At 36.1% G+C, this 22,850-nt stretch overlaps 1 protein-coding gene across 1 annotated transcript in view; it reads left to right on the top strand.

Annotated features, from left to right (window-relative positions):
• The window catches only part of ADGRV1 (adhesion G protein-coupled receptor V1), a 542,990-nt gene that overhangs the window by 12,258 nt on the left and 507,882 nt on the right, over positions 1-22,850 (top strand). Inside the window, exons 2-9 of the mRNA XM_065873671.1 lie at positions 7,025-7,209; positions 9,440-9,589; positions 10,677-10,772; positions 13,508-13,612; positions 15,009-15,122; positions 17,435-18,000; positions 18,372-18,642; positions 19,011-19,340. Coding sequence (XP_065729743.1) covers positions 7,025-7,209; positions 9,440-9,589; positions 10,677-10,772; positions 13,508-13,612; positions 15,009-15,122; positions 17,435-18,000; positions 18,372-18,642; positions 19,011-19,340 — 1,817 coding nt within the window. The remainder of the gene's footprint in view (positions 1-7,024; positions 7,210-9,439; positions 9,590-10,676; positions 10,773-13,507; positions 13,613-15,008; positions 15,123-17,434; positions 18,001-18,371; positions 18,643-19,010; positions 19,341-22,850) is intronic.

A 22,850-nucleotide genomic window follows, 5' to 3' on the forward strand; every position in this document is an offset into this window, starting at 1 on the left:
GAGGCATATGGGATCTTAGCTCCCCAACCAGGGATTGAACCTGCATTCCCTGCATTGGAAGGTGAGGTCTTAACCACTGGACTGCCAGGGAAGTCCCTAGACATACATTTTAATACGTGTATAATAGATTCTCTCATGAGAGACAGACGACATTGATAACTGTAATGGACTGTGGGTTGAAGAAGCATTTGGCAGGTGGGGGCTGGTGTGAGGGAGACTGACTTTTTACTGTTTAATTTTTGTTCCTTTTTTATATTGTACCACCTCTACATATGTTAAAGATGAATAAAAATATATTCCTTAAAATTGTAAAGTAAGTAAAAAATAAAAAATAAAGGTAAGAAACATCATTTATAGTCTGAATAACTATGAGACTATTCCCTTTATCATTTTTATTTTTTTAAGATTTATTTATTTATTTGGCTGCGTTGGGTCTTCTTTGCTGTGCGTGGGCTTTCTCTAGTTGCGGCCAGCAGGGGCTACTCTTCATTGCGGTGTGCGGGTTTCTCATTGTGGTGGCTTCTCTTGTGGCGGAGTACGGGCTCTAGGCGTGTGGGCTAGTTGTGGCATGCAGGCTCAGTAGTTGTGGCGCACGGGCTCTAGAACACAGGCTCAGTAGTTGTGGCGCACGGGCTTAGTTGCTCCGCGGCATGTGGGTCTTCCTGGACCAGGGCTTGAATCCCTATCCCCTGTATTGGCGGGCAGATTCTTAACCACTGCGCTACCAGGGAAGTCCCTCCCTTTATCATTTAAAAGTATTTAGCATTTCCTCAATTTGTAACATTAGATTATTTTGCTTTTGAAAGTTGCACATTTAAATTCTATTTTGGTATGGAAGAAGGAAACGGCTAATTTTTTGTAGTACTCGCCAAATACCAGTAACACAGATTAAGAATTCTTAGAGGCTGAATAATTGATGATATGAATGATGAAACTTCTCTTGTTCCACAGGAGTAATTCTATAGTTTTAGAATGCTCTTTAGTAAATGTAATAGAATTCAAGTAATTCTAAACTTGAAAACCTTGCTCCATTAGGATCATATTTTCAGTATGAATTACCTGGTGGTCACACCGTGGGAAGATGCTTGCTATGGCATTGACAAGGCAACAGCTGAAGCTGAAAGGTCAATGTATCTCTTCAACTCATCACTAGTAATGTTTGTCTTTTCACCTTCTCCTGTCATTCACAGAGGTTGTACAGTTTTTATTGTGAAACTTAAAAAGACCAAGTTAACTTTCACATTGATGAAGGGTTATGTATGAAAGTTGATCACTTCAAAATCATCAAAATCAGTTGAATTCTCCTGTTTTTCTTTACACTGTCGTCTATTGGGTCCTGATTCTCATTTACATATTTTATTCTATTTTGTTTCTACAGACTTATCGAAACTTAAAGTAGACTATTCCCATTTATTCAAAATATAGTATACTTGTTACCTTTCCTGAGATACCTATTAATAAGAGGCAAGGTGGGAGGAAGGTAATATCCTAGATAAACAGAATTTAGAATTCTTTGATTATTATAACTTATTGTGGGGGCAGGTATTTTTTTATAAATGAAATTTAGTATGTTTCTGTGCTAAGTAATACAAGTGAGGAATGAAATTAGCAAATACCAGTAGATTTTCAGAAGGGAAGAAGAGCTAGGCATCAAGGGAAAAAAGCAAGAGAAAGGAATTAATGCCTGGCTAATTTGAAGAAGCATGATATTGGGGTTCCTTAGGACAATCAGAAGGACATTAACTTTTTCAGAATGCTGAATCTGTGTGGTATACTCCTGTCCTGCTTTGTTCTATTGTGAAAGCATTTTTGATTTGTCTGCGTGTCCTAAACTTCCTCACTAGTAATTGTCCATTTCAAGGTGGAGGGGATAATATTGTAGATGGTGGTAATAATTGTATGAGAACAGGAAAGATAGCTGGTGTGGTGTCCTTTCACAAATGTTTAGAAAAGACCATGGCTGTTGAGTGTGAGAGGGGAGGAGGAAGGATCTTCCACTTGGTGTATCCTAACATGAGTTCACATTATCACAGGTTTGAATTTAATGGATAAATATTGATGCTGGAAATGACTGAATATCCAAACCAAGCTGGCTATAGCAGAAAATGTAATTTATTGCCTCAGCAACTGAAAAGGCAAGGGTAAAACTGGATTCAGGAACCTGAGCTCGATTATCAAGACTTGGCTCTTCTCCACCTCTTAGATCTGTCTTTGGCTGTGTTGGCTTCATTTTCAGACTTCAGAGAAAACAGGCCCCAATCAACATGATCCTCAGTCCAGCAGTAGAGGGAATCTGCATCTTTATGCTTAAGCAGAAGTCTCAGAATTGTCTTTAAAATTTTTTTTTAAATTTTATATTGGACTATAGTTGATTTACAAGGTTGTGTTAGTTTCAGGTGTACAGCAAAGTGATTCAGTTTATACATATACATATATCTATTCTTTTTCAAGTTCTTTTCCCAATTAGGTTATTACAGAATATTGAGCAGAGTTCCCTGTGCTATAAACTAGGTCCTTGTTGGTTATCTATGTTATATGTAGCAGTGTGTATATGTTAATCCCAAACTCCTAATTTATCCCGCCTCCCCCAGCCTTTCCCCTTTGGTAACCATAAGTTTGTTTTCTAAGTCTGTGAGTCTGTTTCTGTTTTGTAAATAAGTTCATTTGTATCATTGTTTTTTTTTTTTAGATTACACATATAAGCGATACCATATTATATTTGTCTTTCTCTGTCTGACTTACTTCACTTGTGTGATAATCTCCAGGCTCCATGTTGCTGCAAATGGCATTATTTCATCAGAATTGTGTCTTGTTGGCTTTGATGGCTGATCTAAATCCTTTGCCCATCCCTGTGAGTATCTTGGAACCAAGGGCCATCTCTTGTGGGTCTTTGTGTCCTCAGTGATTAGCACAGGTGTTATACAATGTATAGCACTCAGTATACAGATGTTATACCAAACTGTAAGCTGCTCTTCTGAAAGCAACCAGTTTGTGTTGTTAGAGCTGTTCTAATATATTCCTGATTTTAGTTTTGAATTATTTTTTGTAGAATTAGGTGACTAGTTGGTTAGGCTGAATATGCAAGAACCTGAGACTTTGTGTCTGCATGCTATCAGGACTCTATGCAAACTTCATAGTGTAATCCAGAAAATAAGAAAGTAACCTAAATCTCATATTGTTTTAACACAATAAGAGATTGATTAAGAGATAAGAGATCTACTGGCAGGAACAATTTTCATTTTTTTTTTTTTTTGAATCTTGCTGAGCAGGAGTGGGAGGTGTGAGGGTAACATGGGTGATAGCTGGAAATGAGAGGATTTGAATATTGGAATATCATGCCATTGCAGAGCAGAGGAATGATTCAGTGAAACTAAAATTATTCTTTCACAATTGTGACAGAATATGAATTAAGCACATAATGATCTTTAAACATATGTGGTTTGAAATTCATTTCATAGAGACGTTTAAAATAGGTGGTCTTGTGGGTCATGTAAAACATTCATTAAATCTAATAAGAGAAAAGTGACCTGAAATAGATGTAAGATTTATGTGTTGTGTCAGTTACTAATGCCTAGTTTTCTGAGTTTAATAAAGGAATTCCAAAGACTAGATTTTTAGTATGATAGAGGAAAATGTACCTAGTTACCCTAAAAAAGAAACTATTCAGCATTTTTGTAATTATGCCTGTCTTCTAATGGGAACTTCACTTTCAAAGCTTTTTCTTCATCTTCTAACTTCTATTGAATGCCAACTTTGCCTCAACAACTTTTCTTACAAGTTGAAAAGATGAAAGCAGAGGAGATTCAATTATCAATGATGTCACAGAATTTGAGGCATTTCCAGTGATGCTTGTTTGTTCATTTTGCATAATCTCAAAACTCACTGATGTGAGTCAATTTAAAATGAGTTTACTGACTTAACCACAAGATCTAATTGCCTGGGAGACTGCAGGAATGCACCATTTGAGCTCATTGGTCCTGACATTAAAAGACGTTAAATATTTAAAGTAGTCAAGAGAACCGTAGTTTTAGTTAAATAAATTTCATGTTTATCAGAATAATAAGGTGCAGACCTTTAGGAGATGCATTAAGTATGCAGTTTTATGGTAGTTTTGGTTATTGTGCATGAGTTTAAAATAATAGAAAGCTTGGAAACATGTAGCATAAATTACCTACCATGTTATTAAAGACAGAGATGTGTGATTTGTAGGAATAATGTGTAAGAGGCAGTCTAGTGTGGTTATGGGTAGAGCGTCTGGAGGTAGACTCCTGGGTTCAAATCCTGCATAGCCACTTACTTAGCTAAGTAACACTGCCTGTGTTAACTAATCTGTCTGTGCCTTAGTTCCCTGAGCTATAGAATAGGGTTAATGATATCAGCACCTTCTTCACAGAGGTGTTGTGAAGATTAATTGTGTTGTTGTGTATAAAGTACATAGAACAACACTATATAAGCATCTGCTGTTATGATTTCGTTCTATAGGTCATGACATTTTTTCTTAAGGATATATGGAATCTTAAAATGCTATATAGTAATATGTAGAAAAATATATGAGGACGTCTGCAGTAAGTTCAAGCGTATTGCATTGAAAAATTCAGTAATTAACTTAAAGCTACAAATGTGATCTATTTCATGTCTCCTCTAAGGCACATCCCTCATAATTTCTCACACTCTTGGATAATGTATTTCAAAGGGTGTCCCAAGGATCAGTTGTATTAGAATCGATAGGGCTGTCTGTTAAATGCAGATTCCTGGGCCCCACCCTAAACTCACTGGATCAGAATTTCAGGGTTTGCAAATCAGCATTTTAACAAATGTTGGAGTTGATTGTTAGGCATGACAGATTTTGAGAACTTATGTTCCCAGTCATACATGATTTGCCCTTCTCATGCTGTAACTCACTCTCACTTTTTCTTACTTAGAACTTCAAGTGTCATCTTATTTCTCTCAACTCATGGTTCTATTACATCTCATGTTCAAGGATTTGAGATTTTTCTTTCAAAATTGCAACAGACCAAAGTTGTCTTTTTCTTACACATCCAAGGCCTGGGTTGCTACCTCCTCACCCCTCCATTCTGTATTCTCTTTCTTGGCCCTAGTTTCTTCCTTTCCCACTATTTGTCATAAGTGAGATGTAAAATCATCCTGGCTTTAGAATTCCACAAAAGACCTTCAATTGTCTCTGGTTTAGCTCAGAGCTCCCAGTTTCCCACCTTACCTAGGCTTTCCTGTTTTTCTTCTCTTTCATCTTTTTTCTTTCCTTCTCTCTCAGTACACACTCTTGGCTTAGAAGTCAAGGAAGAGTTTGCAGTTGGTGAGGGCAAACTATTTTATTTCTTCTCCCAGGTCCCTTAGCCCCATGGCAGCTTTCTAAGAGAGAAGGCACAGGTGTAAAAAATGCCTCAGTGCTCCAGAATCTCTGTCCCTGTTGGTCTATGTCTGTTTCCTGGACTCTATCTGAACTCTGCATCCCTGTCTATGGATTTTGCAGCCATAAACATGTGAGACATCATTAGGCAATCCCAGACTGCACTGTTTGAATATACTCGACTGAGAAAATTGCATTTTAACCCTAAAATATATCAAGGGCTTGTTTATGTGGTAGTTCCTAAATAGAAAGCTATGTTTCGCCATGTGGAAATACCAGATACATGAAAATTTTATTACTTCTTGACCAAGGTAAAGATTAATAGGAAGCATTTTGGCTCATAGAGTACATAATGCAACTCTTCTTTAAAACGCATGAACTTGTTATGTTTGTGTGACTGATCACATAATCCTTTGGAATCTTAATGATCCGTGAGATAAATTGTTCACATTTTTAGAGGTACATCTACATTACAAAATAGCAGCTCTTTCAAGAGGCCACTGCACTGTTAGGCTTTTGAAAACTTGAATTACACAGTGTTAAAAGTAGGAACAATATTGATGACTCGTAAACACACACATTGTACTAAGAAAACTATAAGAATTATGGAAAAGAAAAAAACACTTTGCCAAATTTCCTTAGTTTTAAAGCAACGTGGACATTTTCTAAGAAGTGATATTAGTATTTTAGCTAGGAAAATGGGAGAAATTTAAGTCCTGGAAATTTATGTGTTCTTTGAAAGGATTAGCATTTCCTTGCAATAACTAAAAAATTAAAAAGCATTCTCAAGACAAAACTATGGGAAAAGTAGATACAAACAAGGTATAAACTTTTAGCTTCAGCTGCTTTATGTAACAGTTCCAAGAGTTTGCTCATATTTGTATAATCATCAAATAAATAATGTCCCATTAAGATTATCAATCCATTTGGTAATTTTTAGTTTTGGCTTGTATTTTATGGTTTGATTTGTGAGAAGATGGGCTTTAACTCAACTTTCATGTTGTTGCTTAGGTTTTACTTAGAATAAATTGGAGGGACTTTTTTTTTTAAGATTATTCTTTTTTAAATTAATCAATTTGTTTTTATTTTTGGCTGTGTTGGGTCTGTGTTGCTGCACGTGGGCTTTCTCTAGTTGCCGCGAGTGGGGCCACACTTCGTTGCGGTGTGCGGGCTTCTCATTGTCGTGGCTTCTCTTGTTGCAGAGCACGGGCTCTAGAGCGCAGGCTCAGTAGTTGTGGCACACGGGCTTAGTTGCTCTGCGGCATGTGGAATCTTCCCGGACCAAGGCTTGAACCCAGCTCCTCTGCATTGGCAGGTGGATTCTTAACCACTGTGCCACCAGGGAAGCCCTGGAGGGACAAATTTTTTTAATAAACTAAATTTAATAAATAAGTTTAAGGCAAGTTATAACTATTATGTTAATATGTAAGTTAAAGAACAAAAAGTACTTATGGATAGTAAACAGTACCGAAGAGCGTTGTGATTTTTGACTTATTTCTGTGATCACACATTTGCATTGGATGGCTTAATATTTGATGGATTTTTATGTCTTAGTTGCTTACTAACTCTTCACTCTTATCTGTAGGTAATGCAACGTAATGAAAATATATTGGATGTATTTTGTGAATGAAATCTTTTTTTGTTTTTTCCCTATAGGGATGCCCTCTGCATCTTTATTAGTAAATCTTCTTTCAGCTTTATTCATCCCTTTTGTGTTTGGAGAAACAGAAATAAGGTTTGCCGGACAAACAGAATTTGTAGTTAATGAAACAAGTACAACAGTTATTCGTCTTGTCATTGAAAGGATAGGAGACCCAGCAAATGTCACTGCAATTGTATCGGTAAGAAATGACAATAGTTCTATTTTTACAGAAGTAGATAGGAAATGTTTTAGTTTCAGTGATAAGAATTTTTTAACTCTTTGGGATTGAGTAGTTCCATTATGATAAACAATTTGCAGATAAACGATTTATTCCTTTTATATCTGTTAGAGGTTTATAGAGTGCTCTAAGGCAGCATGTGCATTTGACAGTAAAGATATAGTATTTTAAAGATATAGGCTGATTATTTTTAAATGTTTATTTTAAAACAAATAAAACCCCAAGATATGAAGAAGTATTTCTAAGTAAAAGAACATTTTATTTTGGATAACTTGGATTCTCGTTATCTCTGCTTGGATTTACTACTTAGTATCAGGTGTCTTCGAGAAAATATATGAAATATTTAAATGTAGAGAAATGGCAATTAAAAAAAAACCCTTATGTCAGAGAGCTCCTTTTTTGGGAGAAATTAAGTATATTAAGTAGAAGTTAGATGGAATTAGTTAAACTATTGCTCTATCTTGCACACAGTTTAGTTAGTAGATAGATTATATGTACATGTATTTGTGTTTAACCAGAAAACCATTTCATATGACCACTAAGGACATTGATATATTTGAGGCCCAAACTACTTGGAATTTTTATTTTAAAAAATAAGTTTTTTTTTCTTTTTCGGTACGCGGGCCTCTCGCTGTTGTGACCTCTCCTGTTGCGGAGCACAGGCTCCGGATGCGCAGGCTCAGCGGCCATGGCTCATGGGCCCAGCCGCTCCGCAGCATGTGGCATCCTCCCGGACTGGGGCACGAACCTGTGTACCCTGCATCGGCAGGTGGACTTTCAACCACTGCACCACCAGGGAAGCCCCCCAAAATAAGTTTTTAAACAATAGGTTAAATCGTCACATTGGGACACACTGTAAAAAGACACAAAGAAGAAAAACTATCTATGGAAGAAACACAGTATTATAATTTGGTGCATTGCTTTTAGTATTTAATTTATGACATGTATATATATTTATTGAATTTATTTTTAGTTTGAGTATATATTATATTTAATAACTTTTTATATATAATTTTGATCGTATTGTAATAATTTTTTCAGGTTGCTCTATCGTATTCACAACTTTTCTTGATGGTGGGGTCATCATTTCCCAGTCATTTCTCAGCAGTTTTTCATAGAGGTTGCTTCCAATTTTTGCTGTTGTAAATATTGCTCTGATGAAACTGTTTACGTACATATCAATTTTTGTATATTTTGGATTGTTAAATGACTTTTTGGGTTGGATTACTGTGATTTTTCTCTTTATTTGTATCAGTGTCTCTTGATATTTAATGCTTTCTAAAAAGACTGTGCCACTTTTTTTGTGTCACCTTTTATATTAAGGTGTGAGAACAAGTTTTCCAACACCCTTAACAACTTACTTGGATTTTTCAAGTATTTAAAACTAACTTTATTTTGTGAATGAGAACTAGAAATTGACTACAATATCCCTGTAGACATCCTTCATTTTTAGTTTATACTAAATCGTTTTTTTTTCTAGTAGCTAAGTTATTCATTTTGGGTTCTTTGGCAGAAGAAATCTCATTTGGATTTGCACAAGAAGTTGCTCCATTATAATTTCATAATTATTGCTCCCTTGAGAATCTTAGCAATGCTGATGTTACAGAATGAGGTCTTAAAAGGTTTTGAGGAAAAATTTATAATGACTAATAAATTGGTATGCTAAAAGAATTGGGTCCTTATCGGTGTTGTGGGAGAATATAAATAAAACTTCAGGTTTAAAGTTTTGGAAAGAGTAGTTTCTTTAAAACTGATAGGGAAATAATTGATTTTCCTGATGTATTTTGGCTACTTACACATCTTCTTTGGGAGAGTTTTAACTACAATTTGTCTTCCCTGTTAGGTTTGCTGTAATCCACTTCAGATCAATCAAGAGGCAGAGAAAAAAATTTCACATCATTACTTTCCTTTATAATTATTACTTTTCTGTGAGGAATCTAATGATTCCTTTACCTTCTAGAGCGTAAACAAATGTTTTTATATAGAATCATTTCTTCTTATAATGCTTTTTTTAAGGTGATTTTTATTAGTTGTTAGATATTTGTTTTGTTTTTCCACATCCTGTTTATAAACATCAGAGTCATTTGATGATTCATGTTTTTTTTTGCCTGTTAATTGCTCTAATTAGCATCAATTTTGCTTGTCCTAACACTGTGTTATGTAAGAACTGTCTGTGTTTTGCATTTGATAGCTGTATGGAGATGACACCGGTGACTTTTTTGACACATATGCTGCAGCTTTTATACCTGTTGGAGAAACAAATAGGACAGTGTACATAGCAGTATGTGATGATGATTTACCGGAGCCAGATGAAACTTTTATTTTTCACCTAATTTTACAGGTAAGTCCCTTTTTCCCCAGTAAGTTTAAACTCATAAAAATCTTACAACGCTTAAAAATCATTTTCTCTAGAGATGAGCCAATTTAAGTGCCTGGTGGTGGTTTTCATAGAAGCCAGAACTGACAATCTCTTTTGCAATTCCATGATCTGGTTATTCCTCAGATAATCTTTTTAGAAGATTCTACAGCTAGTTTTTGGATTATTCAGCTTATTTAGGAATTGCCATGACAGATGCTCAGGAAAACCTTGTCTTCCCTTTGGCCCTTTTCTCTTTTATCCCTCTTCTGCTACCAGATGCACAAAGAATGACCGTGACTTCTGAGTTCAAAGGAGAAGGGTACAAAAAGCAGGCTTGGCAGTGGGAGGTCCCTGTGCCTTAGAATAAATTTGGAGCGCCCCTGGGAAAAATGCTTGACTAGCCTAAGGTTTAATTGTCCTTTATGGCTGAGGCAGTGACGGCTAACACTGCTCTACTTAATTTTTCTGAAGTGAATTGAGAATTTTTTGGAATGACTGGGTTGGTGTGATTAAAATTTTTGTGAAAATGGCACTTGAACCAGTCATGTTTTACTTTTGTAAGACACTCTTTTTTCATATTTCTTTATGCTGCTATTGAATATTAATAGAAATGTAGCAAACTCTTCCCATATTTATTAGAAAAATTGCTTTAATATTTTAGCTTTAATTTGGTTCTATGATTTATAGAATAACTAATTCTTAAGTTTCAGCACCTTCTATAGTGTAAGAAAAAGATCACATATGAATAGAATTTCATACTGTTAATTAATTCTCTGTTATATTAGTAATGAAATTAGAATATATTACTAGCCAGTGATTATTTATAGTTATAACAATTTATATTTTAATAGTGATTAATGGTTTTCAAAACTCTTTTGAAGAATTCTTGTTTAGAACTTAACCATGTTGACTTAGTTTTAATATATTTTCTTAATCTGTGCATTAAAAATATACTTGTATTTTTAATTCATATTCTGAATGATTACATAAAGACCAAAATCCTTTTAAAATAATCTCTTTTTTCCTCTTATGTTTAATTGCTAAATTTACTTTTGGGCTTTTATTTTAGAAACCTTCAGCAAATGTGAAGCTTGGATGGCCAAGGACTGTTACTGTGACAATATTGTCAAATGACAATGCATTTGGAATTATTTCATTTAATATGGTATGGTTATAATTTTTTTTTTTTTTTTTCGGTACGCGGGCCTCTCACTGTCGTGGCCTCTCCCGTTGCAGAGCACAGGCTCCGGACGTGCAGGCTCAGTGGCCATGGCTCACGGGCCCAGCCGCTCCGTGGCATGTGGGATCTTCCCGGACCGGGGCACAAACCCGTGTCCCCTGCATCGCCAGGCAGACTCAACCACTGCACCACCAGGGAAGCCCTATGGTTATAATTTGATTAATCTTGTGGTTGCTTAGATAACTGTCTATTAAATTTTGTGATTACTTTCTATGCTACCTAGAATCCTCCTGTCTTTTGATATATAAACAAACTTTGGTCTAACTCCGTCTGTATTGCACATTCTGTAGACTGTCCTTTTGTTTTCCCTAAGATTTCTGTGAAATGAGGGGACCCCTATGATCATGGTCATCTCTTGCCCTAATCTCTTTCTGCTGATCATTTCACCTGACTCATTTGTTACCTCCTCTGGTGGTCTCTAACTCAGATGTTGTCCTTGTCAGTTTGGTCTGCTATAACAAAATACCATAGACTGGGTGGCTTAAAAACCACAGAAATTTATTTCTTACAGTTATGGAGGCTGAGAAGTCCAAGAACAGGGCTTTAGCAGATTTGGTGTTTGGTGCAGGCTGACTTCCTGGTTCATAGACAGCTGTCTTTTTGCTGTGTTTTCATGTGGTGGAAGGGGCAAGAGAGGTCTCTGGGGTCTCTTTTATAAGCATACTAATCCCATTCATGAGGGCTCTGCTCTCATGACCTACTCCCCTCCCAAAGGCCCCGACTCCTAATAACATCACTTTGGGGGTTAGGATTTGAACATGAATTTTGGGGGGGACACAAACGTTCAGTCTGTAGCAGATGTTGTAACACAGTTCCTTGTGCTTGATGTCCCCAACTGGCACTTCAAAAAGCATTGTCTCTTAGCCTCCTCTGAAAGTTTAGAGTGATTCTAGATAAGAAAAATATATTGAAAGAACACTGAAAAAACCTATCGTAAACTTACAATTGAATAGCGGATGTTATAGCTCTTAAATATAGTTATTCTATATTTATTCCCTACCCTGAGATTTTCCTATTAATTACTATTTCTTGAAGGTTAAAACTCCATGTCATCTTCCTCAGTTTTGCTCAACAGTTCATTTTTTTCTCCTTTATCACCAAATTCCTGTGTCCCTGGCCAGTCCTATGTTCAGAGGGTTTTGTTCTTTAGAAAAAAACACACAACACAGGTGCCCCCCACCTTTGAGAGAAATTGTTTTCAGCTCTGAAATAAAAGAAAATTTATCTCAAGTAAAATTGGATATTGCAAGTAAGTTTTAGTCTACAATAAACTTCCTGGTGTGGAGTCTTTTTGAATCATGTTACTAATTATCATTACTAAAAGGTAATATGACACTCCCCAGCTTTTTATTTATTTTCCAATTTAGGTTGCTACTTCAGTTGGTGTATTTGTATGTCATTTTCTTAGCACCTTGAATTATCTTTGAAAAAAGGTGAGCTTTAGATAAATACGATCTTTATAGTTGCAGTATCTTTATTAAAATGGATATGTGAATAATGCCAAGGTAGTAGACGTTTTGTAACTTCCATTATATCAACATTTACAAAAATAAATAAATTAATTAATCAATCGCTTCTATTTGAATGATCTGGAATTTTTAATTATGAACCAGACTCCCTTAATTGCTTAATTTTTCTCCCTACTTCTTTTCCTCTACACTCACTCCCAACTTTCATCCCCCACCTCATACTCACTTGTTTAAAGGTTTCTTTCCTTCTTTCTTTTGATATTAAATATCTTAGCCTCTGGGAGTGAGTTCTAGTTTTTAGCAATTGTCCTAGGTCCCTGACTGTTGTGGTCTCAGAGCTGCCAGGAAGCCTCTGACTAGGCACCTGCCCTGTGTGATTAAAATTAAACTAAGTAACTGTTGAGCTCACAGTTGTTACTACATAGGCTGGCTTTGGTTTCCAGACTGGATGATGATTATATCGATGATGATGATCACAATTATAGCCAACATTTGCTGGGTCCTCACTATGTGACATGTACTAGGATAAGCACTAAGACGTGAATTATTGACACCTCATCACAATTGTTTGAGACAGGCGTTCCTATTCCTGTTGATGGATGGGGATACTGAGACTTAGTGTCACCTGCGGCCTTAGCTAGCGTGTACCTGCCCACTCATCTCTTCTACCCTGCCATGCCAACACTGTGCAACATTTGAAGTCCTGGCTTTTTCTTCCCCTTAGTGATCATGTCCTGAAAAAGTCATTAGCAGATGTCTGTTTTCAGTGGCTAGCTGACCAGTGAGGAGGGAGCAGTGGTTGGGAGCAAGGCTGAACCATAGTCCCAATGAGCTGCCCTGGCTTGGAGGCACAACTCATTTCTGTGACCTCCTGGGCCCCTGGGAGCATTTGAGTTCATCATCTTTCAGTGAGATAACCTTTAAGATTCCTCAGCGGGACAGCTACTTGTTGCTGGAAGCAAGACAAGAACCTGCATCTTTTGCCTGACTAGTTTTATGTTCCCTTTATACTATTATTTTAACCTTTTAAGCGTTGTTAGCTACAGTTAGTGAATGCTAGGAAGCCCCACATTTTTAGAGCACAATGTGGATTGATTTGTCTCTGGAAAATTAGGATTTCTAAGGTAACAGTTTGCACGAGCTCCTGTCTCTGATTGATCAGCACCTGATGGTCTTTGCTCTTCCCAATAGCCTTTCTCAATCACAGTGAGTGAGCCCCCGGGCAGAAATGAAACTGTACCTCTTACTCTCATCAGAGAAAAAGGAACCTATGGGATGGTCAGTGTGACTTTTGAGGTAAGTTTACTCTGAAATCATTTTAAATGGTAATGCTTCAGAGTTCATACCAGATGGCTGTAATTTTAAAATCAAGGTCCTTTGTATAATAAGCATGACAATGAAAATAAAATAAAAGTAAATACTTTGATCATCTGATAAATTTCATGTTTAATATAAAACTGTTTTCCTTGCTGCTTGGATATACTGTTCTTACGTGAAACACAACATATCACTTTAGATTACAGGATAATAATAAACCACAAATTGAATAATAATAATGTTAATTCTATAAAATTCATAGAACGTTTATGATAAATCTTTTCAAGGATATAAAATTTTAAAATGCTCATGGGTTCCTTAGGCTTATATAAAATTATTTAATATGTAGTCTTCCCCCATATACATTCCACTTAAAAAAATATACTTAATGGATGGTGTTAACAGCAGTTGTACTCCAAAATTTGGAAGAAAATTGGCTGTAGAAATGGTAAGGCATCATCAGGTTATAGTGTTTTCAACTCTCTATGGATGTCTGAAGTTATTTTATTAGCTCTTGAGCCTTCTGTTATGTTGAAATAATTACAGCTAACATTTGTGGAGCACTTAATATTGCCATATACTGTTCTAAGTGCTTTACACTGATTATCGCTGCATGTAAACTGCAACTCTTCCCAGCACTCAATCTCCCTCATGCCCTTTAAAATTTTTTCTCCATAGTACTTACCATCATCGGACACACATTTATTTATCTTCCATTTGTTCCTTTTCATTAAATGTAAGGTCCTGGTGGGTAGAAAGTTTGCCTTGTTCACTGCTGTATCCTTAGTACCTAAAAAAGGGTTAGACACAGAGTACTTAATACTTTTCAAAAGGAATATGATTTTATTAAATATTCATATCTAGCCTGGAAAGTGGACATTATTACGCTCATGTTAAAGATGAGGAAAAAGCTGGACAGAGTTATTAAATACCTTGCCCAAGGTTACTCTGCCAGTGGTGGGACTGGTATTTGATTCTGTTACTTAAGAGAATACACTAATTGTGAATACATTCCGCTCAAGAAAAAGTACTTATAAGTTTTTTTGTCAGGTTTAATAGTACGGTTGAGAAAAAAAGAGAAAGCTCTTAGAAACCATGTAGTTTAATGTAATTATAGTCAAGATCTGTAATTATATTACAGGCCTTGACTATTAGTTAGAAGGGCAGACTTAATGTAGGTTAGTATCATTCTTCTTCTTTTTTTTTTCTTTTTGGTGGAAGTACCAGGATATATTTGTTTATTAAAAAATTTTTTTAAAGTATCATTCCTCTTGCAAAACATTTTAAACTAAATATGTCAGCTGATATCACAATAATGCTTTCTTATTCTTTTGAAATATTTCATGTTTATTGATGGCACTGTGTTTCCTTGCAGGTAGAGGGTGGCCCAAACCCACCTGAAGAAGATTTAAGTCCAGTTAAAGGGAACATCACTGTTCCTCCTGGCAGTGGAACAGTAGTTTATAACTTGACAGTTCTCGATGATGAGGTAGGATGTGTTAAGTGCTTAAAAGGGACAAGGCCTCTCTCTGTGTTACAGACATGTTAGAGAATATTATGTCAAGTATTAAATTATGTTCAGGATTTGAAATTATTCAAGAACATAGTCCTATGTGAAGTTAGTGTATTGTGGCCAATTATGCCTTAGCTATAAATATTTCTTTTGAATACATCTTATTAATATTTATCTTATTTAATTCACATGAAGTTGTGTATCTAAAAGGTGATGAACTTGCATGTAACTGACAACCACACTTAATACAAACATTTAAGCATTTTGTAAACCTTGATGATTGATTTTGCTAGTGATTTCAGTTTCGAGCAGGTACAGTACTACTTACCCAGCATAAATATTTTACTATAAAAGCAAAGAAAATTTGGTTGCATGTGATATTCATTTTTTTAGATATTTTAAATGTCTACATTCATAGGAAGGCTTTTGTTATTTTTAATTTCACACTGAAGCTACCAAGGATTGAGATACATGACACAGCTAGTTTAACTGGTAAGGAAAGAATGAATTTAAACAATATGTACAAGGATGTCCCCCATGAGCTAACCAAAAGAAAACATGACTTTTAATAAAATAATCTTAGTATTATTAGCAGTAGTATTACTTAGTAGTATTATCAGAAAAAAAGGGAATAGCTGGGAATTTATAATTATCTCCCTACCTTCCCACAAAAAAAACCATGAAACCAAATCCCAAGAGAAGAAAAATGAATTAGAAGACATTATTAGAAAAGAGTATTTCTCTTGAAAAAATGAAATATTAGATAGCATTGATAACTCTTAATTCATCTGGTTGTGAAAGCTAACAAAAACCTTTTGTCTATAGATCCTGGAACATTTAACAGGTTATAATTTGGGGGCAATGATTAATTATACATTTTAATTATAAATTTAAAAGCTCATCTTCTGAGGATCTACTATACAGCATGGTGACTATAGTTAATAGTATGGTATTGTATACTTAAAAGTTACTGAGAGTAGGATTTAGGTTTTCTCTCCACACACACACACACACACACACACACACACACACACAGAGTTAACTATGTAAGGTGATGGATGTGTTAATATCTTGATCTTTGTAATCACAATGTATATGTATATCAAATCATCATGTTGTACCCCTTAAATATATTAGTTATATTTGTCGATTATTCCTCAGTAAAGTTGGGAAAAAGATCATTAATCAAATCATTACATTTTCTTTTTTGAGATAAATAGCTTTACTTTTTATATTTCTATTGATGGAGGTAAAAATATATATTTTTTCACTTTCATTCATTTATAATGAAGTAAAAACTCAAATAGCACAGTAGAGATAATCCCTAGGATTTCTCTGTAGTTAAAAAAAGTTTCGGGACTTCCCTGGTGATGTAGTGGTTAAGAACCCGCCTGCCAATCCAGGCGTCACGGATTCGAGCCCTGGTCCAGGAAGATCCCACATGCTTCGGAGCAGCTGTGCCCATGCGCCACAACTATTGAGCCTGCGCTCTAGAGCCCGTGAGCCACAACTACTGAGCCTGCGCTCTAGAGCCTGTGAGCCACAACTACTGAAGCCCGTGCGCGCCTGGAGCCTGTGAACTGCAACTAGAGAAGCCACTGCAATGAGAAGCTTATGCACCGCAATGAAGAGTAGCCCCTGCTCGCCGCAACTAGAGAAAGCCTGCGCACAGCAATGAGGACCCAGCACAGCCATAAATGAATGAATGAATAAATTTATTTATTTATTTTTAAAAAGTTTCATTTTAACAGTGTCATCATTTTGCCTAATAGTGACTCTTGTAGCTTGTTCTCCAGAGAGACATGATATGTATTTTGAAAATCATGTGATTGGTATCATATGTTTAAATCTTGAGATAGAAACTGTTTAGAGAGAAGCAAGAATAATTTGACATGATTGAAAACTAACAATTTGTATGTGATGTTAATGTAGTTTTCCAGATTCTTATCTATTATCAGACCTTGAATGCTGCTTCTGACCCAACCCACCTGATGAAACTAGTTTTTACTGTCAGATCTTTAGTTATCTAAAGATTGATCAAGGTTGAAAGCCATTATACTGACACTTCCTTACTTGTTCTTATCATTGCTTTATCTAAAATATGTTGTTTACCTTTGGAAAATATTTTAGTAAATAGACACTGAACAAGCCTCTTTATCTGCTCCCTTCAGGTAAAGATTTTTTTATTTCTATGCAATTGCATTGAAACAGAGGGACTTTTCACACTTTGGTTTTTTTGCAGGTGTTTTGGTTATTGATGTTTTACCACTGTTATATTTCTCTGACAGGTACCAGAAAATGATGAAATATTTTTGATTCAGCTGAAAAGTGTAGAAGGAGGAGCTGAGATCAACACCTCCAGGAGCTCAGTTGAGATCATCATTAAGAAAAATGACAGTCCTGTGAGATTCATTCAGAGTGTTTATTTGGTACCTGAGGAAGACCACATACTCACAATTCCAGTGGTTCGTGGAAAAGATGACCAGGGAAATATGATTGGATCTGATGAATATGAAATTTCGATCTGTTATGTTGTTATAACTGGGAATTCAACAGCACATGCCCAGCAAAATTTAGACTTCATTGATCTTCAGCCAAACACAACTATTGTTTTTCCACCTTTTATTTATGAATCACACCTGAAATTTCAAATAATTGATGATACCATACCAGAGATTGCTGAATCATTTCATGTTATGTTACTAAAAGATACCTTACAGGGAGATGCTGTGCTATTAGTCCCTTCTGTTGTACAAGTCACCATTAAGCCAAATGACAAACCTTATGGTGTCCTCTCATTCAGCAGTATCTTGTTTGAAAGGACAGTTATAATTGATGAAGATACAACATCAAGGTAGGGTTTATTTTAAATGTTGTATTGCTACAATTATTTTAATATGTTATTCCAAGATTTAATATTTGTGGTGTTGGACACAGTGCTGAACTGTTAAGTGTATGTGTCATTTCCTTGACCGTGGTTTCACTGTTGTTTTTCTATTTTGGGAGTGATATTTAAGTCACATATTTAAATATGCAGGTTAATTCACATTATGGTAGTTTCCTAGGGCACATCTACATATCTACTCCTTCATATTAAAAACAGTCATTCTTTATGACTTGGATTCTGCTTTTACCAGTGTCTGGTGGCCAACTTGACATTGAAAATGCCCATTTTAAGGGAAATAGAGTGTATTATATGACCATATATTTTTTTAAAAATTCTAGATTTGAAGAAATTACAGTGGTTAGAAATGGTGGCACTCATGGGAATATTTCTGTGAACTGGGTATTGACACGGAATAGCAGTGATCCCTCACCGGTAACAGCAGATATCAGACCAAGTTCTGGAGTTCTCCATTTTGCACAAGGGCAGATGTTGGCATCAGTTCCTCTTACTGTGGTTGATGATGATCTTCCAGAAGAGGCAGAAGCTTACCTACTTAAGATTCTCCCTCATACTATACGAGGAGGTGCAGAAGTGAGCGAACCAGCAGAGGTAGATCTCTTATTATACTTTACCTGTGGGAATATTTCTGTGTCATAGAACAGCTGAAGAATTTGACCACACAAAGCACATTTATGTTTAGTTTGATGTGACAGGAAGAGCACTGGTTTTAGAAATGGTGGTTACTTCCCTTGCTGAAGGTTGTCCCTCTGTAAATAAAAAGTTTGCTCTTAAAAAAATTCCACAAAGTTTTCAAATGTGTTCTTGATTCATCTTTTACTCTATTACCTATGAGAGTAGTCATTTTTAGATGTGATGCATAAATAAATATTAAAATTCAAAACAGCCTAGAAAATAAACCATTTGGTAATCTCAGATGTGAGAATTCTGCATTTAATATTTTATTCCTTTATCTGCAGCTTTTGTTCTACATTCAGGATAGTGATGATGTTTATGGCCTAATAACATTTTTTCCTATGGAAAACCAGAAGATTGAAAGTAACCCACGTGAACGATATTTATCCTTGAGTTTTAAAAGACTAGGAGGAACTAAAGGAGATGTGAATATGTTTTATTCTGCACTTTATATTCCTGCTGGAGATGTGGACCCTTTGAGAGCAAAAGATGGCATCTTAAATATATCCAGGAGAAGCAGCCTCATTTTTCCAGAACAAAAAACCCAAGTCACTATAAAATTACCACTAAGAAATGATGCATTCCTTCAAAATGGGGCCCACTTCCTAGTACAGGTACTTGAATGATTAAAATAATCTCAACTTTGGTTAAACTACAAGTGTGCTTATCTGTGTGAGAGAGTTAACCAGTCATTATTTTGCCCTCATTTATATTTTGGATTCTGTTGCTTACTAGAAGTTATGTAGGGAGTCCAAAGAGAGCCTGTCTGCCCCTAACACATATAAGGATGAATAAAACAAGGATTATACTAAAGTCTGTTTTAATCATGTGATAATAAAAGTAGATCAGACATGAAATGTAGGTCAGAATATAATGGATGATGTAATGGAGAAATTCATGAACTGTGAGTGGGGGAGGGCCAGGAGAGAGTGAGCCATTCTTTTGAGTTGATTTAGGAAAATGTGACATAGGAATATAGTTTGTAGAATAAATATGTTTTTCATGATGGATGCTGCAGGGAAAGCATTCCAGAAATAAAAAAAGCAATATGAGAGAAATTGTGTATATAACTTTAAATAGTATACTAAAAAATCTATTAACTGTAGGTAGAATCTATGGACTTCTATCTACTTAATAAGAAGAAATAAGGGCCCTATATTTCTCCATCTTATCTCTTTTATTTCTTAACTTTTATTAACCAGAGCATATTTTTATTGCCAAAGTTTGAAACATCTGTACTTATTTATGCTACTATGGTTATGTTTTCCATATGGTTGGTATTGGTTGATTTTGAAAATTAGAAAGCAATAAAGGGTGCTTATCAAATTTTGGTTATGTAAATAAATTTAATGCAGAATCAGATAGTATGAATGGATCAGTAAAGAAAGAATATATGATCTATGTCACCATACATTTTGCTAAGTGAAATATATATCAAATGAAATCTCATATTCCATTAATTTCTTTGAATAATGCTGCATTTAAATTTGTTTCATATTTTTGTCTAGACTTTGTTTTATACTTTATTATTGCTTTCTCTGGAGTTTCTAATTGCCCCTTTTTATTTATTTCTTTATTTTTGGCTGCACTGGGTTTTTGTTGCTGCATGCGGGCTTTCTCTAGTTGCGGCGAGTGGGGGCTACTCTTCCTTGCAGTGTGCGGGCTTCTCATTGCGGTAGCTTCTCTTGTTGTGGAGCACGCGCTCTAGGCACACGGGCTTCAGTAGTAGTTGTGGCACGCGGGCTCAGTAGTTGTGGCTCGCGGGCTCTAGAGCGCAGGCTCGGTAGTTGTGGCACACGGGCTTAGTTACTCCGCGGCTTGTGGGATCTTCCTAGATGAGGGCTCGAACCCGTGTGCCCTGCATTGGCAGGCGGATTCTTAACCACTGCACCACCAGGGAAGCCCTGCTCCTTTTTATATGCCATTCTTACCAAATTAGGTCTTCCAGCTGTCTTAGATGTGTTGAATGCTGAGTTTAGCTGTACCAACTGCTTTCTTCACTTGCTTCACACCTGCTACTTGGGACTGTTTTTTTCTGAACTCCTCAGTTTTCTTGATTTCTTGCCTTTTACTTCTTGGATTGTGTTTTAGTTTTGTTGAAATATATCTATCCTCAAATACATGTGCAGAAAAAGTATGTGCAAGGTAAACTTTTTGAGTCTTTGAGCACTGAAAATGAAATTTCATACATTGATAACTGGCTTCGTAGAATTTCTAGATTAAAATAACTTCTTCTCCAGAACTTTAAAGGTATTGCCTTTTAGCTTCCAGAGTTCCTGGTAAGAAATTTGAGGGGAAAGAAATCATTTACCTTTAGGTTAACTTGCTCTTTATCTCTGAAAGCTTTTTTGTAAATCTTGGCATTCTGAATGTCTCCGGGCTGTGTCGTACCTTGCTTAGCACTTGGTGGGGTGGGCCCTTTTATTTTGAAGACTTTTGTCTTTTTTTTGGGCTAAGTCACTGCTCACGCTTATATGGTTTGTGCATTAATTGTGGACTCCTAGTGGAGGTGTCTAGTGAGTGGCCCATTATGGGGATATATGATTTGTCGGTACGTAGGGATGCCTTTTTGCAATATGCCTACATATAGGGAGACCTTTTGTCAGCATTCCAAAAGCTTTGCGGTGGGAGATCTGCTTTTCACCTTTATTATTATAACTATTATTATTATTCTATTGTGTCTCCTCGAAATGGGGAAATTATGATACGATGCATCCTTCTGTCTATGAGGATAACCCACTTTTATGGAGGACCCTTGAATTCTCTTCTTGGGGTGATGGGTGAACAGAACATGGTGTCATTCACAGTTGTTTCCATTCCCCCTGCAGCTTGTGGAATGCTCTTATGAGATGACTGGCCAGATGGTGGGGGATCTGGGCCTGTGAAGTGGAATTGAGCAAGTGGTCAAGCCCATGGCCCTGACCTCATTGAGCAAGAAGTTAAGGCAATTAGAATGCTGCCGTCAGAGCACATTTAGAGAGATATTTAGAAAATTTTAAAAAGCTTTAAGTTTGACCTTCTAAAAAACATGTCATAACTTACTTTTTAAAGTTGGTCCTTTTAATATATGGAAAAACATACTAATTTCACCAGTTTGCAATTAGGGTAGCATTTCCCAAACTTAGGAATTCTCAGGTGCCTCTGGGAGATTTAAATAACTTGTTGAGAGGAGTGTCAGAGTTTATTGTGGGTTTTTGTGTTTTTTTTTTTTTTTTTTGACATCAGTGCTCTCCTTTGCCTTCTCTGTGGTTGGTGTCCTCTGTATTCAGAGCATTCTTATTAGTAGACATTGTCTTGGTCAGTTTGGGCTGCTATAAAGACTACCACAGACTGGGTGGCTTAAACAACAGACATTTACTTCTCACAGTTCTGGAGTCTGGGAAGTCTGAGATCAGAATGCCGGCATGGTGGGGTTTTGGGGAGAGCCCTCTTCCTGGTTTTCAGACTGATGTCTTTTTGCTTTTTGTCTTCACGTGGTGGAGAGAGAGAGAGAGAGGATGCAAGCTCTTTGGTGTCTCTCCTTATAAGGGCACTGATCTATCATGAGAGATCTACCCTCCTGACCTGATCACCTCTCAAAGGTCCCATCTCCAAATACCATCAAATTGGGCATTAGGGTTTCAACATGTGAATTCTGGGTTTGGGGATACAAACATTCAATTCATAGCATATATGTTTAAGGCTTTTGTCCCTAGAACCTCAGTATTCAGTTCTCCCTCTGTCTCCTATCCTACATAGGTCAAAACTCATAAGAGAAACAAATTATTAAAACAAGTGAAATGAAGCAAAGGTTTCACACAGTTGCTTTTGCTTTCATGGAGGCCTGGGCATCCTGGAATTCCTGTAGTAGTTGCAGTGACATGACATGAGTTTGAGAAATGATGATGCAGAAGGATTTATTTTGAGTTGTAGAGAACTTTTCTGTTTTACATTTCTGATATCTTTTTTTACTCTGCCTCAAAACCAGTTTTTACTGTGGATACAGACCCCGTATATCTATGCCAATATTAGTAACCTTTATATTAAGCTTTCAGTCTCTTGAAAATATCCAGTATCTCTATCCAAGTAGCTGCAGAGAATCCTTTTGTAAACAAAACTTTATTAAGAACCTTCAATCGGTCAGA

The sequence above is a fragment of the Phocoena phocoena genome, chromosome 3 (assembly GCF_963924675.1).
Source record: "Phocoena phocoena chromosome 3, mPhoPho1.1, whole genome shotgun sequence".
NCBI classification, from domain to species: domain Eukaryota; kingdom Metazoa; phylum Chordata; class Mammalia; order Artiodactyla; family Phocoenidae; genus Phocoena; species Phocoena phocoena.